At 48.5% G+C, this 20257-nt stretch overlaps 1 protein-coding gene across 1 annotated transcript in view; it reads right to left on the bottom strand.

Annotated features, from left to right (window-relative positions):
* LOC134339542 (putative transcription factor p65 homolog) overlaps positions 1-15343 on the bottom strand; it is a 68365-nt gene extending 53022 nt beyond the window's left edge. The window contains exon 1 of the mRNA XM_063036156.1: positions 15176-15343. Within this exon, the coding sequence (XP_062892226.1) occupies positions 15176-15182 (7 nt within the window). The 5' untranslated portion in view covers positions 15183-15343. The remainder of the gene's footprint in view (positions 1-15175) is intronic.
* Positions 15344-20257: the final 4914 nt, after the last annotated feature.

Genomic DNA, 20257 nt, shown 5'->3' with positions numbered 1-20257 from the left:
TGCCTCAGCTGAGGCTCAAACTAGCGACCTTCAGATCACTAGACCGATGCCTTAACCACTTGGCCATGTGCCAACACTTGGACACAGGGCCCATAATTGCTGATGAGATAAAGTATGTCACCAAAGACTCCATCAAACTTCAAGCGGCGGACCGCGGAGAGCGTTCTGACTGGCTGCGTCACCGTCTGGCCTGGAGGGGCCACTCTTCGTAAAAAGCTCCAGAAAGTTGTAAACTCAGCCAGGTCCATCACGGACACTAGTGTCTCCACCATCGAGGGCATCCCTTTCCCTTTCCTTTTCAAGGTTCTTTCGAAGACCCTGCCCTGGAGTCACACGCTGACTTCAGTTCTTTGCGGGAACGGGACCCGCTCTCAGGGCCTCGCGACCGGCCGATTTTCGAGACGCCAAGGACGCAGCCTGGAAGACGAGCGCGCCTTCGGGGTGCTGGATTTTTGAGGCCCTGGAAGCGGGCGGATGTGTCGCGGGAGAAACAGGAAGATCGGAAGCAGAGAGCTTCCTGCTGGCTGTGTGCCCAGAGGCACAGAGCTCGGAGAAAGCACACATCAGATTTTTAACACCATAAATCAGTGAGTTGTTTGTTATGTGTCCCTTCTCGCTGCGACACGGTAACACCTCTTTTTCCCTCATTAGGCAGAGAGCCTGCGGTATGTTGAATTACCGGGTGAACGAGTAGTCTTTGGGGTACTGCAAGTCTGTGTCTTTATTAATGCTTTCCTGCATGCTTGAGGGTGTGGGGGTGGGGGAAGGGGGGGGTCATCGCTTTGCTGTTGCTTGTACGTGGGTGTGGGAAACTGGGGGGGGGGCTTTGGGGTTCTAGCATTCAACTGTCATTCATTCTTAGGGGCGCTCCTCTATTTTCATGGATGTTTGCAAAGAAAAAAAGTTTCAGGATGTATATTGTACACATTTCTCTGACATTAAATGTACCTATTGAAATGTAGCCCCCCCCCGGCCAGCCTCAGGGTCGCTCAGCTTGCTGTCATCTAGGGAAACAGCCCTCGGCCCCACCAAACTGGGTAATAGTTTGTGTGGATGCTGTGTGATGTACCCCACCTCGCCCAAATAACAGACAATACACCAGATACGATGAAATTATTTACAGTTTATAGATATTACTGGAACTATATAATTAATAGAGAATAAAATATAAAAGGAAAATAAAAGGTGCCACACTTATCAAAGTTCAATCTCTTCGTGCACAAACAGTTGGAGCTCAGGACCCTCCTTCTTCACCCTGCGACCCCTTGGACCACCTCGACCGGCCGCCTGGGACCAACAATGGTGGTCGACCAGATGCTCCACACGAGTCCGTCTCCATCTCCTCTCCTCACCGAACACCCCAGACCTCGGACTCCTGCTCGGGGTCTGACCCCGTTAGCGGACTCACAGCACCTGGTCCATTTATTTTCTTTCTCTCTCTCTCTCTCCCTCTCCCTCTCCCTCTCCCTCTCCCTCTCTCTCCCTCTCCCTCTCCCTCTCTCTCTCCCGCCTTCTACACAAAAACTCACACATCACACTAACTGACAGACACACAGAAAGAATAACATCTATCCCAATTGGTTTGTTCACCCTCTTGTCAGTAACTTGATCCAAACAAACTGCTAGTGGGAGGACTTCCCCAGCAATTAACATAACAAAGAAGCCATTTCAATTATAACATAACAAAGAAGCCATTTTAATCAGACTATGTAGTAACATAAAAGAAGAAACCCCTTACAAAACCTATCTTAAAAAGATGATTCCTCAAAAAGGTGGTGTCCATCATTAAGGACCCCCATCACCCAGGACATGCCCTCTTCTCATTTCTACCATCAGGTAGGAGGTACAGGAGCCTGAAGGCACACACTCAACGATTCGGGAACAGTTTCTTCCCCCTCTGCCATAAGGCTTCTGAACAGACAATGAACCCATGAACACTACCTCACTCAACCCTGAGATGAATCTCAGGGTTGTATACCACATAAATACTTTGACAATAAAGGTGCCTTGAAACAAGTTTTGTATATACAAACACACAAACACAATTCTGGTTAATTGAACAATCAGTTAACTGGGGCAGCTGCTTATTTGGGACAAGTACAAAAACTAAATCGAGAAAGTAGCCGGGATTCCCTTCAGTTATTTGGGACACAATGCCTCTAATTGGGACAGGAGGCTGTTGCCAAATAACTTCTAACCAACATCAAACGCATGCACTTGCGTGGCTATTAAACATTACACCATGCATAGAGTGAACAGTTTTTAAACAGCGTCAGTTGTGTTCAAATAGCAATGAATTTTGTCACTGAAAGTTGGCAAGAAATAAGCAACAAGACAATTCAGAGCTCTTTTTCTCACTGCAGTTTCAAGCATTCAGTCTTGCAGATGCCAGAAACGGCCAGGAGTGAAATAAAACAATTGCACTACTTCAACAAGTTAGGACCTATGAAAAATTTGAAGGCATCAAAAATCATCTTGAATGTTACAATGAAAATGAAGATTTGGAGGATGCAATCATCGAAAGCATTGTGTGAAGGCAGTCCAATATCTACACCAGGTATCTGCAATAATTTTGTTCATCTACAGTCAATTAAAGCAATGCAGAAGTGTGCACTGGATGAGTTCCTCTGTCGATAATTATTAGGAACTAATACACAGTTTTACAGAACTGTCGTAGTACTGGTAGTGTTCTAACTTGTTCTGTATTTCATTTAAATACATAATTTGATACTCAGGGAAATGATAGTTTGCCTTTTTTTTTAATACCTTTTTAACTATTTCCATGAAACTTCAGCTAATTGGGGCAGCCACTAAAATTGGGCCAAAATGTACAGGTCCCGATGTGTCCCACTTAACCGGAATCATTCTCTTTCTCATTGTAATTTATGGTCTGTTTTTTGAATATGTATCCCACTGTTCTGCTGCCACAAAACAAATTTCACCACATACGTCAGTGATATTAAACCTGATTCTTCACTTCAGCTGTAGATCTTTGCCTTTGTATCAAGGTTCAAAAGCTCAAAGTAAAATTTATTATCGGAGTATGTACATGTCACCACATACAACCCTGAGGTTCATTTTCCTGCGGGCATACTCAGCAAATCTATAGAATAGTAACTGTAAACAGGATCAATGAAAGATCAACCAGAGTGCAGAAGACAACAAACTGTGCAAATAAAAACATAAATAAATAGCAATAAATAACGAGAGCATGGGATAGAGAGTCCTTAAAGTGAGATCATTGGTTGTAGGAACATCTGAATAGATGGGTCAAGTGAGTGTAGTTATCCTCTTTTGTTCAAGAGCCTGATGGTTGAGGGGTAGTAACTGTTCCTGAACCTGGTGGTGCGAGTCCTGAGGCTCTTGTACCTTCTACCCCTGATGGCAGCAGTGAGAAGAGAGCATGGCCTGGTTGGTGGGGGTCTCTGATGATGGATGCTGCTTTTCTATGGCAACGTTTCAGGTAGATGTGTTCAATGGTTGGGAGGGCTTTACCTGTGGGCCAAGTCCACTACCTTTAGTAGGATTTTCCACTCAAAGGTTTTGGTGTTTCCATACCAGGCTGTGACACAGCCAGTCAATATACTCTCCACTACACATTATAGAAGTTTGCCAAGGTTTTTGATGACATATTGAATCTCCTGAGGAAGTAAAGGCACTGACGTGCTTTCTTTGCAATTACATTCATATGATGGGTCCAGGACAGGTCTTCTGAGATAGTGACACCCAGGAATTTAAAGTTACTGGCCCTCCGAGTCCTCTTGAAATCAATGCCAACATTTCAACATTTTATCTGTGGAATGACTGCGGTGGAGGCTAAGTCTGTGGGTATGTTTAAGGCGGAAGTTGATCATTTCCTGATCGGTCGGGGCATCAAAGGATAGGACGAGCAGGCAGGTGTATGGGGTTGAGTGGGATCCGGGATCAGCCATGATAGAATAGCGGAGCAGGTTCGATGGGCTGAATGGCCTAATTCTGCTCCTATGCCTCGTGGTCTGAACATTGAAGCAAAATAATCTATTTTTCTTCCGTTTCTACTGCCATTTAATTCACAGTATTTATAAACTTCTGGAGTTGGCCGAGTCCGAGTCTCACAGTCCCTCAGCTCAGATCACTCCAGACTGCCCTGACGCTGCCTGTACTTCGACCAATATTTTCTCCTGTCTCTTCCCTCGGTGTACGAGCCACTCTCCATCCCAAACCACTCTGTTGCTAACCTCCGACACCCACTCCTACTCCTGAGGAGTATTTCCGATCTTGCCTAAACCTTCTAAGATAAGGGACTCACTCTGTGGGCTGTGTCGCAAACAATTAGTCTGAGTACAGGAAGGAGATGGAGAATTTAGTGACATTAATTGACACAGATACAGCACAACTCAGGAACAGCTCCTTCCCCCTCTGCCATCTGATTTCTGAATGGACATTGAACCCATGAACACTACCTCACTATTTTTTTTTTACCTAACATATTTATAGTCCAAGTCCACATGGGAAACACCCGAGAAGATGGAGAATGACAGAGCTAAGATCCTGTGGGACTTCCGAACACAGACCGGTAAGCGGGTACTAGCCAGCCACCCACTGGACGAGACCTTGGTCAGACCCCACTAGGAGTACTGTGCTCAGTTCTGGTCACCTCACTACAGGAAGGATGTGGATGCTAAGGAGAGAGTGCAGAGGAGATTTACAAGGGCGTTGCCTGGATTGGGGAGCGTGCCTTATGAGAATAGGTTGAGTGAACTCGGCCTTTTCTCCTTGGAGCGACGGAGGATGAGAGGTGACCTGATGGAGGTGTACAAGATGATGAGAGGCATTGATCGTGTGGATAGCCAGAGGCTTTTTCCCAGGGCTGAGATGGCTAACACTAGAAGACATAGATTTAAGGTCCAAGGGGATGTCAGCGGTAAGTTTTTCACACAGAGAGTGGTGGGTGCGTGGAATGCACTGCCAGTGAGGGTGGTAGAGGTGGGTATAATAGGGTCTTTTAAGAGACTCTTGGATAGGTACATGGAACTTAGAAAAGTAGAGGGCAGTAGGGAAATTCTAGGCAGCTTCTAGAGCAGGGTTACATGGTCAGCACAACATTGCGGGTCGAAGGGCCGGTAATGTGCTCTAGATTTCTATGTTAAGGAACAGAAGAAAGCAGTAGTAATAGATGTGGCAATCCCGCATGACAGCAACTTCAGGAAGAAAGAGTACGAGAAGCTGGAGAAATGCCAGGGCTCGAGAGAGAGCAGATAGAAAGGGTGTGGACGGTTAAAGCCAGGGTGATCCCGGTGGTGATAGGAGCACTTGGAGCTGTGACTCCTGGACCGGGAGAGTGGCTCCAACAAATCCCAGGAACAACATCTGAGATCTCGGTCCAGAAGAGCGCACTGCTAGGATACTGCGCTGAATTCTCAAGCTCCTGGGCCTCTGGTAGAGGGCCCGAGGTTGAGGGAAAAATACACATACATACCATAAAGGGTGAGGGAAAAATAATATATCATTCATACACATTATTTTGCGGAAGGAGAGGGGGTAGTGTAATTTTAAGCAATTTTATATATAATTCATACACACATATTGTGAAAACTGCCCAGCGGATTATCGGCACCCAATTGCCCACCATTGAAACATCTACCATAAACGCTGCCTGGACATGGCGAAAAGCATTATCAAGGGCGCATCTCACCCTAACCATGGACTTTTTAAACTCTCCTCCCATCCGGTAGGCGCTACAGGAGCCTCCGCTCCCGCACCAGCAGGCACAGGAAGAGCTTCTTCCCTGAGGCTGTGACCCTGCTGAACCTCACATCACAGCGTTAAGCAGTATTGCACCCATATTGTACTGTCTCAGTACTTTTATATTTGTATGTTGTAGCGCTTACATTTTATTCCCAGTTATTTTGTAAATAATACTATTCTTTTGCACTTCTGGTCAGATGCTAATTGCATTTCATTGGCTTTGTATCTGTACTCGTGTGATGGGGTCCTGAATTACCCCTATGAACTGTACTTTTGAAAAGAGAGAGAGAGTTGTTCAACACAGACACCTTGATAAAAAGAGAGAGAGAAAGAAAGAGAGAGAGAGGCGAAGACTGCTCACAATTTGTTTACACTTTTGGAGGACACTGGCAGCTTCCGAGTTCTTACAGAGAGAAGGGTGGAGCTGCCTGATGGACAGCTGGTATTCAGCACGGTGAGATAAATAAAAGGTCAGCTGTTAGACCTACAGACACATGGTTTTGGACACTGAATGAGCTTTGTTGTGCCCACAGAAAAGGTGGATTTTGGAGGATCAATCAGGCGGATCGATCAGTGGCTCCCGCAGTGTCAAAAGGGTGTGTCCGGTGGGGAGTTATTCGTGTGTCCAACCCTCTCCTGGGTTAATAATTCCACCACAGAAGAATGGTCCCCTTTGTTGTGGTCACAGTCGGAGACTTCTAAAGGATTTCGGTGGACAACGGGAAGGTCGACGGTGTCAGCTCACCTGAAGACTCAAATCTCTCCCTCTCTCTCCATCGCTACTCAACTCCATACCACGAACTGAACTGAACTTTACTCGTCATCGTAAGACTATCTGTTTACCCCTAGACTTGAAGAAGCTTGGTTTTCATATATATTTCCACACTTACTTATATATAATCATTGCTAACCTGTTTTATATATCTGCATTTATATTACTGTATTGCGTAGTTACTAATAAATACCATTAATTAATAGCAATACTGGACACCAAAGTGTTTTCCATTTCTGCTGGTTCTTTAACCCATCACGGGGTATGTAACACTCAGCACAATGACAATAAAGTTGAATCTAATCCAATATTATGCACACAATATATATTTACTGTAATTCACAGTTTCTTTATTATGGATTGCAATGTACTACTGTCACAAAACAACAAATTTCACGACATATGCCGGTGACATATATTAAACCTGATTCTGATTCGGAATAGGCCATTCCACCCCGATTTAATCCTAGCCTCATCATGACCAATTAACCTACCAACCGGTCGGTCTTTGGACTGTGGGAGGAAACTGGAGCACCCGGAGGAAACCCACGCGGTCACGGGGAGAGAACGGACAAAGCCCTGGCAGGCAGCGGCGGGAGTTGGCAACAACAATCCTCCCTCAGTCCCCAAGGTCAAGAAAACTAAAGAGCTGGACCTTCAGGGTGGGAGGGTGTGGCATACGTGCTCCTGTTCACAAAGTTGTGGGGAGCTGCAGAACTACCACAAGTCTTCAAAGACGCATCAATCGTGACCACCTACAAGAACGGGGGAGACAAGAGAGACTGCAACAATTACCGTGGCATCTCTCTTCTGTCGGTTGCGGGAAAATGTCTCGCGAAGATCATCCTTAGACACTTGGTGCCCAACATCAGTGACAACATCCTTCCAGAAAGCCAGTGTGGTTTTCGAACAGCACAGTGGACATGATGTTTTCACTGAGAAATGTGTTGAGCAGCAGAGAAGTCTCTACATCACATTTGTTGATCTAGCCAAAGCGTTTGACACTGTTGGTAGAGATGGCCTGTGGAAGCTCCTCAGTTGCCCCCCCCCCCACGCCTAACCAACATCATCCGTCAGTTCCACGAAGGCATGGAAGGCCACATCAACACGTGTGGTGAGTTGTCAGACCCATTTCCCATCAGCAACGGCGTAAAACAGGGTTGCGTTCTGGCTCCTACTCTGTTTGGACTACTTTTCGCTGATGCCACATCAGACCTGAAGTTAGGGGTCTTCCTACAAACGAGGGCTGATGGCGGGCTCCTCAACCTCACAAGATTGAGAGCAAAAACAAAAGTCAGGGACACTGTGGTGCATGAGCTACAGTTTGCTGATGACTGTGCACTGGTTGCCCACTCTCTCGAAGACTTACAGGAGATCACCAGTCGCTTTGCCAGTGCATCCAAAAGCTTCGGACTGACAATCAGCCTGAAAAAGACAGAAGTTTTGTACCAACTGGCTCCTGGCTGAAGCTACGAAGAACCAACTGTCCTTATTGATGACACTTGTCTCAATACTGTCAACATGTTTTGCTACCTGGGCAGCATAATAACATCCTCAGCTTCCCTGGATGTAGAGATTGAGTCAAGAAGCAGAAAAGCCTGCTTTGCCTTTGGTCAGCTGAAAGATCGAGTTTGGTCTCAGAACATCAGGTTGGCCACCAAGTGCAAGGTATACAGGGCCATTGTCATATCAACCTTGTTATACGGGTGTGAGACATGGTGCCCATATCAGAGACACTTACGCCAGCTTGTCCAACTGCAGCAGCATCACCTACGTTCTCTGATGAAGATCACCTGGCAAGACAAGGTCTCCAATACCGAGGTCCTCTCTCGAGCCGGAATGCCAGCAGTTTCAACCTTGGTGATGTCAGCCCAACTGCACCGTGCAGGACATATTGTCAGAATGCCTGACGGAAGACTGCCCAAGGACATCTTGTACGGCCAACCGTCCAGTGGTACCCGAAAACGAGGAGGCCAGCGACTCTGGTACGAGGATGTCCTGCACAGGAGCCTCAAGAAAGCTGACATTGCCCCATCGACATGGGAGGATCTGGCTCAAGATCACTCACAGTGGAGGGACGCAGTCAGAAAAAGCGTGGACGCTGCTGAGAACAAGCTCAACGAGGCAGCAGAGGAAAGGCACAGGAAGTGCCACAACAGAGCTTCTGCCCCTGCTGCCCCTCCAGGCCTCACCTGCCAAGTATGTGGCAAGCAGTGCCTGCCAAGGATCGGCCTGTACAGCCACTCCAGGATGCACATATCAAACCCCACTAACTGACTGAAAGGAACCATCATCATCCTACGGGATGGATAGCCAGACAGAGACGTCTACGGTGCGGAGGTTGGAGCAGGTAGAGAGCTCCGAGCTGCTAACCCCCCTACCCCGGTCCAGCCACGGAGACGCCGACAGATTCCACACCACCTGCCGCTGATGTTCAACAGGAGTCTGATTCCGATTCCGAACGGGACCCCCCCCCCCCGGCCTCGTCGCCCAGCCGAGAAAGGTAACCAACCCCCTCCACATCCCCGAGACAGTAAGGTCGCCATCGACCTTGACCAATTTTCCAGTGGGCAGACCGTAGAAAGCGTTCTCTCTGGAGGCGTAAACGCACGAGGTTCTGCAGGTTCTAGAATTCCAGGGAGCAAAGACAAACACACACAGCAGGGGAAGCTCAGCCAGCACCTGCGGAGGGGAATAAAACAGTCGGCGTGTTCCGGGCCACGACCCTTCTTTGGGACCGGACAGGAAAGGCGGACGGTGCCAGAGCGAAAAGTCCAGAAGGTGATAGGTGAAGCCAGGTGTGGGGAAGAAGTAAGGAGCTGGGAGGTGATAGCTGGAAAAGGCAAAGGGCTGGAGAAGGAGGAATCTGATAGGAGAGGGGTTTCTCGGTTGAGCAACTGCCCTGCCCGTGACTGCAAGATGCTACAGAGAGCTGTGGACACAGCTTAGCGCATCACAGGAGATGACCTCCCCTCCATGGACTGTCTACACTTCATCATCAAAGTCACCCACTCCAGACATTCCCTCTTCTCCCCTCTCCCGTCCGGCAGAAAAGCCAGACAGCGCGTCCCACCAGGCTCCCAACCCGCTGCTGTCAGACTTTCAAATGGGCTCGACCTCGTAAGCTACTTCGCGAACGCCTTGCCTGCCCACACTGCCCTCTCTCTGTCGCTGCTGCACTTCATTCTGCATCGTTACTGGTTCACCTTGTTCTCCCTCCTCGATGCACGGTGGGATGGTCTGATCTGTGTGACCAGAGACAAGATTTTCACTCTGTCTCTGTACAGGCAACAATCAAAGGTCAAAATAACGGTTAAAGTAAATTTTATAATCAGAGTACATACACGTCACCACATAGAGCCCTGAGATTCATTTACCTGCGGGCATCCTCAGCAAATCTATAGAATAGTAACTGTAAACAGGATCAGTGAAAGTCAACCAGAGTGCAGAAGACAACAAACTGCAAATGCAAATAGAAATAAATAACGAGAACATGAGATAAAGAGTCCTTAAAGTGAGACCATTGGTTGCGGGGACATCTCAAGAGATGGGCGAGTGAGTGTAGTTATCCCCTTTGTTCAAGAGCCTGATGGTTGAGGGGTAGTAACTGTTCCTGAACCTGGTGGTGAGAGTCCTGAGGTTCCTGTACCTTCTACCTGATGGCAGCAGCGAGAAGAGAGCCTGGCTAAACCAGTTCCAATTTCTATCCAGTGAAGTCTTTCCAAGACATGGTCGCTGTTATGAAAGCATAGAAGCAGGGGCCGTGGGGATACAGGAGCAGCGGGCGGCGGGAGAAGAGGGAGAAAAAGCCTACATTTTGATTGAGGGTAAAGCATTTAATACCGGGCTTGCTTCACGGCCTGGTGCGGAGGCTCGAATGCACAGGAAGGGGCCGGCGGTGGAAAGGGTGAGCAGCTTAGCTTCGAGTTCCTGGACGGCGACATCGCCAGGGATCTGTCCCGGGCCCAACAGCACACTGACCCGATCGCGACAACAGTAAGTCACAGACTCGAGCAAAGCTTCTACAGGTGGGCAGTGGACAGCGTTCTGATCGGTTGCGTCACCGTCTGGGATCGAGGCTCCAGAAATGTGATCCAAGTGAGATTTGACCGTGGAGTGATCGTTGGTGCCAGATGGGGTGACTCGAGTATCTCAGAAAGCGCTGGCCTGAGATTTTCACGCACAAGAGCCTCTAGAGTTTACGGGTGAGGGGGGGAAGGATCATCCAGTGAGCGCCAGTTCTGTGGGCGGAAAGGTCCTGTTAATGAGAGAGGTCAGGGGAGAACGGCCAGGCCGGTTCAAGCTGACAGGGAGGCGATGGCAACGCAGGTAACCACACGTCACAACAGCGGTGCGCGGAAGAGCATCTCTGGGCGCACGGCAGGGGCGCAAGGGGCTGCAAGACGCAGCCAGCTCTGCCCACAGGCACAACCCTCACCCATCAAGGGTACCTGCGAAAGGCGGTGCCTCAAGGATCCGTCATTAAGGACCCCCACCACCCAGGCCATGCCCTCTTCTCATTGCTACCATCAGGGAAGGAGGTACAGAAGCCTGAAGGCACACACTCAAAGATTCGGGAACAGCTTCTTCCCCTCCGCCATCCGATTTCTGAGCGGTCCATGAACACACCTCGTTATCTCTTTCCTCTGTGCTGTTTCTAGTACTATCTTTTTTTAAAAAAAAAAATGTCTTTTCCCTGCACTGCTACTGCAAACAACACATTCCACATCACCAGGGCCGGACTTTAGGCAGGGCTCGGCTGGGCTGCAGCCCAGGAGCCCGAGCTGCAGAGGGGCCCAAAATAGGTAGCTATCATCATGGCGGACAAAAAAAAAACGAGAGTGGAGCACAGAAAAGAAAAAAAGAAACAAAACAAAAAGAGGACCGTGAGAAAGAAGCATTAAAAAAGACATTGAAATTGACAGAATTTCTTAAACCTGTTCTCGATGATGCAGCAGTACCATCGCTCTTGTCACAGTCTGAGACCGGTGGACAAACGGAGACTTTGTTCACCAGCTAGCGCTAGCACCAGTGTTAGCACAGAAGCACTGTCCTTGCCACAGTCAGCAGCTAACGTTGAAGAGGCAGAGAGCATGACTTTGGGATTCCCAACCACAGAGGCCTCCGAACAACCAAGTTAACGTTACCGCTACTGAGGATCCTTGCAGCACTGATCCCGCTCCCTGGGGAAAGGAAACGTTAGATGATTCAGTCCGAGCATACTGGGCTAAGAAAGGGCCAGAGTCCTGCCAGAATCAGGATGTGGATATCAAAGTTTTGGAACGAGTATACAAACAGCAGGGACGTTTTCCTCTCCAAATTTCACTTCAAACGCAAGCTCGTAAATGGTGAGTACATATCAATGGCTCTTATATTCCCCTTTCTACCAGCTGTGTGTTTTGTTTTGCATGTCGCATCTTCAGTGATGGTAACTGTCAGCCCATCTTCGAAACTGGCTTTAGCGACTGGAAACATGCTGCTGAGCGCATAGGAGAGCATGAAAACAGCGAACACGCAGGAAAACAATACTGACCTACGTTACACCAGTGTCTGACGGCAGAAGAATAGATAAAGAATTGCAAAAACAGTTTGAGTCAGAGTGTGTCTACTGGACCGACGTATTGAGAAGCGTGTTCACAGCACACTGGAGGAACTCAGCAGGTTGGGCAGCATCCGTGGACACGATTAGTCAACGTTTCCACGGATGCTGCCCGACCCGCTGAGCCCCTCCAGCGTGTTGTGAGTGTTGCTTTGACCCCAGCATCTGCAGAGTATTTTGTAGCTGAGAAGAGTGTTGGTGGTTGTGAAGTTTTTGGTCGAGAGGGGACTGGCTATCCGACGCTCCAGTGACATATTTGGCAGGCCTGATAACGGCAACTACATAGGCTCAGGACAGGCTGAGTCATCTTACCCTGATGTCACTTGAAAGTGATCTTGTTCGGAAACTGGATTTTAGTGATCTGATCAAGGGCTTTGCTGCGAAGAAATCCAGAAGAAACTAGGCTTTAATTTTGAAAAACAAGCATCTGACTTTGTAAATACCTAGGCTTGTGTGTCAGTGCTGTTCCTGATTTTGTGGCAATAGGCTAATAGTTGACTGTTTACAAACTTAGTAAGTAATAAGTGGTCGTTACTCTGCAAGCCACGCAGTACAACAATAGGTTAGTATGTGCTAGATCTCATTTTTCAAAAAGATTGTTGGAGTATTGTCGAGTTTCCTAGTTTGCCATAGTGCCATCTCTCTTGGCCTTTTTGTCTCTCATTTCCATTTTACTTTCTCAGAACACACGGCTGAGAAAAATACCGAGATAAAAATGCTTTGGCATTGTTTGGAAAATAAGACCTATGGTATGTGCAGCAAGAGCTAAATAAAGATTTAAGGTTGGGTACATCATACTTCATCTCCCTCATAACTTTACGAAGCCAACTAAGCCTAGGTCAATTTTTGAGTGCTTTAGCTGCTGTCCTTCAAACTAAGAATCTGCATTACTTTCTGTCCTCCCTCTTAAGGCCTGTAAGCTTATAGCCTACGTATTGTACTAAACCGATGTCTTGGTCCACAGCTTTGATATTTAGACCAGTACGACCTTTGCTCTTGTTCTTGCCTTTTTTTTTGCTTGAACAGCAGCATTTTACGGTGTCGGCAGGGGCCCATCAGGGCCTCCAGCCCAGGGGCCCTGGCCCTGCACATCACCCAACTCGGTGATAATAAAGATCCGGATCCGAAATCAGAATCAGGTTTATCGTCACTGGCATGTGCCGTGAAATTTATTAATTTAGCAGCAGCAGTTCAATGCAATACATAATCCAGAAGAAACATAAATAATAAATAAAATTAAAAAAATAAAAAGTAAATCAATTACAGTGTACATATATTGAATAGATTTTTTTAAAAGTGCAAAAAACAGAAACACTGTATATTAAAACTGTGAGGTAGTGTTCCTGGGTTCAATGTCCATTCAGGGATCGGATGGCAGAGGGGAAGAAGCTGTTCCTGAATCATTGAGTGTGTGTCTTCAGGCTCCTGTACCTCCTCCCTGATGGTAACAGTGAGAAAAGGGCATGTCCTGGGTGCTGGAGGTCCTTAATAATGGACACTGCCTTTCTGAGACACCGCTCCCTGAAGATGTCCTGGGTACCCAAGATGGAGCCGACTAAATTTACAACCTTCTGCAGCTTCTTTCGGTCCTGTGCAGTAGACAAACCCCGCCCCCCCCCCCCATACCAGACAGGAATGCTCTCCACGGTACATCTATAATAGTTTTTGAGTGTTTTTGTTGACTTTTAGCTCAGGTCTGGTAGTGATATCTTCAGCCAATCTCCAGCAACAAGTTACGCTGAGACGCAACTAGGCCTCAGTCTGACACCTCAGCCCCGAAGACGGTCACCAATGGTGCGGCCCCGCCGCCGCGTCACACTTTTAAGTCTCCCCGTGTCACCCCCCCCACCCCCACAAAGCAACTGCAAAGTTAACCCCGGTCCCACACACAGTGGCCACTTGCCCGTTAACGCAGATGTCGAATCAGCCAATCGCGCGGCGGCAACCCAGTGCACAGGAGCACGCTGGCACTGTCAAGAGGCTCGGTTGCTGTTAAGGCGGAACGTCGGAATGGGGTGGGGGGGGGAGGTTAGAAATGTGACCCAAGTGACTTTGATTGTCGGTGCCAGACGGGGAGGTTTGAGAATCTCAGAAACCGCTGATCTTCTGGGATTTTCAACGCACGAGATTCTCCGGGAGTTTACAGATAATGGTGCAAAAAAAAAACCAGAAAATCATCCCAGTGAGCGGCAGTTCTGTGGGCTAAAACGCCTTGCTGATGAGAGAGAGGTCAGAGGTGAACGGTCAGACTGGTTCAGGCTGACAGGAAGGTGACAGTAACTCAGATAACCACACGTTACAACAGCGGTGTGCAGAAGAGCATCTCTGAACGCACAACACGTCGAACCTTAAGGTGGATGGGCTACAGCAGCAGAAGACGATGAACATGCACTCGGTGGCCAATTTATTAGGCACAGGAAGCCGAAAAAGCGACCGCCGAGTCTATCCGGAGGAGGGCTGCCGAAACATCGCTGGTCGGACGCCTGGTGCCCGGGCAGGGCACACGCATCCCAAGTTTACCGCCGTCCTGCCGTGGGTCAAGCGTCGTAACTCCCCCTCCCGCAAAGTCTGCTTGCGATCAGACTGCCCGATAGAAAGGCCGCCTCCCTCCACCCAGCCGACATCCCTCCCTCCCTCCCTCTCCGGATTCCGCTCCCCAACTCCCTCCAGAAAAATAGACGCCTGTCCTTTCCTTTGGAGGGAAAGGCGAAAGTACAGAAACACGCACACACACACAGACACGCACACACGCGCGCATTAACCCGTTCCTGTCGCGAGGTCCGCCAAGCATGAACAGCTTCCAAAAGGGAAGTCATCATAAAATAAGGCCTCCTTCCAAATCGGGCACACCAAACAATCGCCCAGCCTTTTCTCTCTCGGATCGGGCAGCGTGTTGGGGAGGCCGGCGAGGTAGCTCCGTCCTTATTTGGGGTACAATAGGGGGCAGGCAGTAACGTTTTGATCTCTTCGCCCCTCACTCTCTCTCTTACACACACACACAGACACACAGGCCAGAGCAATGAAGCCTGCTTTTAATTTCCAACGTTTTTCAAGAAAAAAAGATTGCGAGAACTGACCTTCCATTGGGCTGCACGGCCGGCCTCCCGCTGTCCGGAGGGGTGGGTGAGGGAAGGGGAGACGGGCGAGGAGTCGCTTTCAGACAGGGGGGTGAGGAAGGGGAGCGGGGAGCTCCCCGTCAACCCAACTTTATTTACTGACAGACGCGGAAATACCCAGGCCGGTGACGTCACCGCCGGGATGGAATTCTGGTCTCAGAAGGCAACAAAGTAGCGGCGCCCGCGCCTGCGCACTCGGCCCGCCGCCCATTCATAGCCTGAGACGCGAGATAGAAACGTCAAAAAACATTGAAAACCTACAGCGCATTACAAACCCTCCGGCCCACAAAGCTGTGCCGAACGTGTCCTTCCCTTAGAAATTACCTCGGGTTATCTCTATATTTCTAAGCTCCATGTATCCATCCAGGAGTCTCTTAAAAAACCCTATTGTATCCGCCTCCACCACCCGTCGCCGGCAGCCCATTCCACGCACTCACCACTCTCTGCGTGAAGAATTTGCCCCTGTACCTACTTCCAAGCACCTCAAAACTATGCCCTCTCGTGATAGCCATTCCAGCCCTGAGAAAAAAGCCTCTCGCTATCCACCCGATCAATGCCTCTCATCATCTTATACACCTCTCATCCTCCGTCTCTCCAAGGAGAAAAGGCCAAGTTCCCTCAACCCATTCTCGTAGATCTTCACCTAAATCTTCCCTGGTGCGCAAGAGTCGCTGCAGATGCTGGAAATCCGAAGCAACAGGAGGTCAGGCTGCATCGACGGAGGTGAGTAAGCAGTCCATGTTTCGGGACTTCCCAGTGGCCAAACATTTTAATTCTCATTCTCCGCTGTTCAGGAGCGGCGCCTTGTATTCCGTCTGGGCTCCTTCCAACCTGGCGGCGTGAACGCCGGTTTTTCCAACTTCCGGTACTTTTCCCGCCCCCTTCCCTCTTCTTCAATTCCCCACTCCGGCCTCACCTGCCTGTCACCTCCTCCTGGTAGTCCCTCCTCTCCTGTCCTATCAGATCCTTTTTTTCTCCAGCTACCTATCACTTCCCAGCTTCTTACTTCAACCCCCCCCCCTCCGCCCCCACCGACTCAGCTTCACATATAACCTACCAGCTTATACCTCTCCCGCACACCATCACCTTACATAATAAATAGGAGCAGGAGTCGGCCATCTGGCCCATCGAGTCTGCTCCGCCATTCAATAAGATCGTGGCTGATCTGACCATGGACTCATCTCCACCTACCGGCCTTTCCCCCATAACTTTTCATTCCCCTACTACGCAAAAAAATCTATCCAACCTTGTCTTAAATATATTTACTGAGGCAGCCTCCACTGCTTCATTGGGCCGAGAATTCCACAGATTCACCACTCTCTGGGAAAATCAGTTCCTCCTCATCTCCGTCCTAAACCTATTCCCCCGAATCTTGAGGCAATGTCCCCTAGTTCTAGTCTCACCTACCAGTGGAAACGACTTTCCTGCCTCTATCTTACCTATCCCTTTCATAATTTTATATGTTTCTATAAGATCTCCTCTCATCCTTCTGAATTCCAGTGAGTACAGTCCCAGGTGATTCAATCTCTCCTCATAGTCTAACCCCCTCATCTCTGGAATCAACCTGGTGAACCTCCTCTGCACCACCTCCAAAGCCAGTATATCCTTCCTCAATTAAGGAGACCAGAACTGCAAGCAGTACTCCAGGTGCAGCCTCACCAATACCCTGTACAGTTGCAGCATAACCTCCCTGCTCTTGAATTCAATCCCTCTAGCAATGAAGGCCAACATTTCATTTGCCTTCTTGGTAACCTGCTGCACCTGCAAACCAACCTTTCTGGTGCCTTTCCCCCGATGAAAGGTCTCAGCCTGAAACATCAACTCCTTATCCATTTCCAAAGATGCTGGCTGACCTGCTGAGTTCCTCCAGCATTTTGTGGGTGTTGCATTCATAACCTTGGTGGGCGACTTCACTTCAGGGAGCGGCTCTATGCCAGCGGTTACTGGAAAAGAAATCAGCGTGACCTCTGCTAACCGTTTACTCTGGTCGAATTTTATTCTTCCTATCCACCAATGGACCTCAGGATTCCAAACTCCGCCCCCCCCCCGACACACACACAAACACAGACACACACACACACACACACACACACACACACACACACACACAAGCTATGTAAGACTCTGGTCAGACCCCACTTGGAGTACTGTGTTCAGTTCTGGTCACCTCACTACAGGAAGGATGTGGAAACCATAGAAAGGGTGCAGAGGAGATTTACAAGGCTGTTGCTTGGATTAGAGAGTGTGCCTTATGAGAATAGGTTGAGTGAACTCGGCCTTTTCTCCTTGGAGAGACGGAGGACGAGAGGTGACCCGACAGAGATGTGTAAGATGATGAGAGGCATTGTTCGTGTGGATAGTCAGAGGTTTTTCCCCAGGGCTGAAATGGCGCAGTTTGAAGGTGCTTGGAAGTAGGTACAAGGGGGATGTCAGGGGTAAGTTTTTCACACAGAGGGCGGTGGGTGCGTGGAATGCACTACCAGTGATGGTGGTAGAGGCAGAAACAATAAGGTCTTTAAAGAGGCTCTTAGATAGCTACACGTAACTCAGAAAAATAGACGGTGGCAGGGAAGTTCTAGGCAGTTTCTAGAGTAGGTTACATGGTCGGCACAACATTGTGGGCTGAAGGGCCTGTACAGTAATGAGCTGTAGATTTCTATGTTCCATGCTCTATGTACTACATGCTAGGGGCAATTTAAAGTAACCACATGGAGTTCTGAAGGTATCCCAGCAAAGGCACGTGATACGTGACAGTGATGGTAAGAATTGGAGGAGATGGCAGTTGAATGCGTGGCTGAGGAGTTGGTGCAGGGAGCAGGGTTTTAGATTTTTGGACCATTGGCATCTCTTCTGGGGAAGGTGGGACCTGTACAGATTGGATGGGTTGCACCTGAACTCGAGGGGGAGCAATATCCTTGCAGGTAGGTTTGCTAGCATGGTTCGGGAGGGTTTAAACTAATTTGCGAGGGGGATGGGCCAGAGCGATAGAGCAGTGAAAGAATTGCATTGAGAAAAGCCAGATCTAACATACAGAGAGGCTTTGAGGAAAGAGAAGCAGAATACAGAGTTTAAAGGTAGTAAGGTAGAAGGGCTGAAATGTGTGTACCTCAATGCAAGAAGCATCAGGAACAAAGGTGATGAACTGAGAGCTTGGATACATACATGGAATTATGATGTAGTGGCCATTACAGAGACTTGGCTGGCACTAGGGCAGGAAAAGATTCTGAATATTCCTGGATTTCAGTGCTTTAAAGGGATAGAGAGGGTGGAAAAGGGGGAGGAGGGGTGGCATTACTGGTCAGGGATACTATTACAGCTACAGAAAGGGTGGGTAATGTTGCAGGATCCGCTTTTGAGTCAGCATGGGTGGAAGTCAGGAACAGGGAGGGAGAAGTTACTCTGTTGGGGATATTCTATAGACCCCCTGGTAGCAGCAGAGAAACAGAGGAGCAGATTGGGAGGCAGATTTTGGAAAGGTGCAAAAATAACAGGGTTGTTATCATGGGTGACTTTAACTTCCCTAATCTTGATTGGCACCTGATTAGTTCCAAGGGTTTAGATGGAGTAGAGTTTGTTAAGTGTGTCCAGGACGGATTCCTGTCACAATACGTTGACAGGCCGACTAGGGGTATGCCATACTAGATCTAGTATGAGGTAACGAACCAGGTCAGGTCACAGATCTCTCAGAGGGTGAGCATCTGGGGGACAGTGACCACCGCTCCCTGACCTTTAGCATTATCATGGAAAAGGATAAAATCAGAGACGACAGGAAAGTTTTTAATTGGGGAAGGGCAAATTATGAGGCTGGAACTTGCGGGTGTGAATTGGGATGATGTTTTGCAGGGAAATGTACTATGGATGTTTAGGGATCTCTTGCAGGATGTTAGGGATAAAGTTGTCCCGGTGAGGAAGATAAAGAATGGTAGGGTTAAGGAACCATGGGTGACAAGTGAGCTGGCAAATCTAGTCAGGTGGAAGAAGGCAGAATACATGAGGTTTAGGAAGCAAGGATCAGATGGGTCTATTGAGGAATATAGGGAAGCAAGAAGGGAGCTTAAGAAGGGGCTGAGAAGAGCAAGATGGGGGCATGAGAAGTCCTTGGCGAGTAGGGTAAAGGAAAACGCCAAGGCATTCTTCAATTATGTGATGAAAAAAAGGATGACAGGAGTGAAGGTAGGACCGATTAGAGATAAAGGTGGGAAGATGTGCCTGGAGGCTGTGGAAGTGAGCGAGGTCCTCAATGAATACTTTTCTTTGATACTCACCAATGAGAGGGAACTTGATGATGGTGAGGACAATATGAGTGAGGTTGATGTTCTGGAGCATGTAGATATTCAGGGAGAGGAGGTGTTGGAGTTGTTAAAATACATTCGGACGGATAAGTCCCCGGGGCTTGATGGAATATTCCCCAAGCTGCTCCACGAGGCGAGGGAAGAGATTGCTGAGCCTCTGGCTAGGATCTTTATGTCCTCGTTGTCCAAGGGAATGGTACCAGAGGATTGGAGGGAGGCAAATGTTGTGCCCTTGTTCAAAAAAGGTAGTAGGGATAGTCAGGGTAATTATAGACCAGTGAGCCGTACGTCTGTGGTGGGAAAGCTGTTGGAAGAGATCCTTAGAGATAGGATCTATGGGCATTTAGAGAATCATGGTCTGATCAGGGACAGTCAGCATGGCTTTGTGAATGGCAGATCGTGTCTAACAAGCCTGATAGAGTTCTTTGAGGAGGTGATCAGGCATATAGATGAGGGTAGTGCAGTGGATGTGATCTACATGGATTTCAGTAAGGCATTTGACAAGGTTCCACACGGTAGGCTTATTCAGAAAATTTGAAGGCATTGGATCCCGGGGAGTTTGGCCAGGTGGATTCAGAATTGGCTTGCCTGCAGAAGGCAGAGGGTGGTGGTGGAGGGAGTACATTCAGATTGGAGGATTGTCACTAGTGGTGTCCCACAAAGATCTGTTCTTTGACATCTACTTTTCATGATTTTTATTAATGACCTGAATGTGGGGGTAGAAGGGTGGGTTGGCAAGTTTGCAGACGAC

Source organism: Mobula hypostoma, chromosome 30 (assembly GCF_963921235.1).
Source record: "Mobula hypostoma chromosome 30, sMobHyp1.1, whole genome shotgun sequence".
Lineage (NCBI taxonomy): Eukaryota > Metazoa > Chordata > Chondrichthyes > Myliobatiformes > Myliobatidae > Mobula > Mobula hypostoma.
The sequence above is the reverse complement of the archived record's forward strand: the minus strand, read 5'-3'. Positions and strand labels throughout refer to the sequence as shown.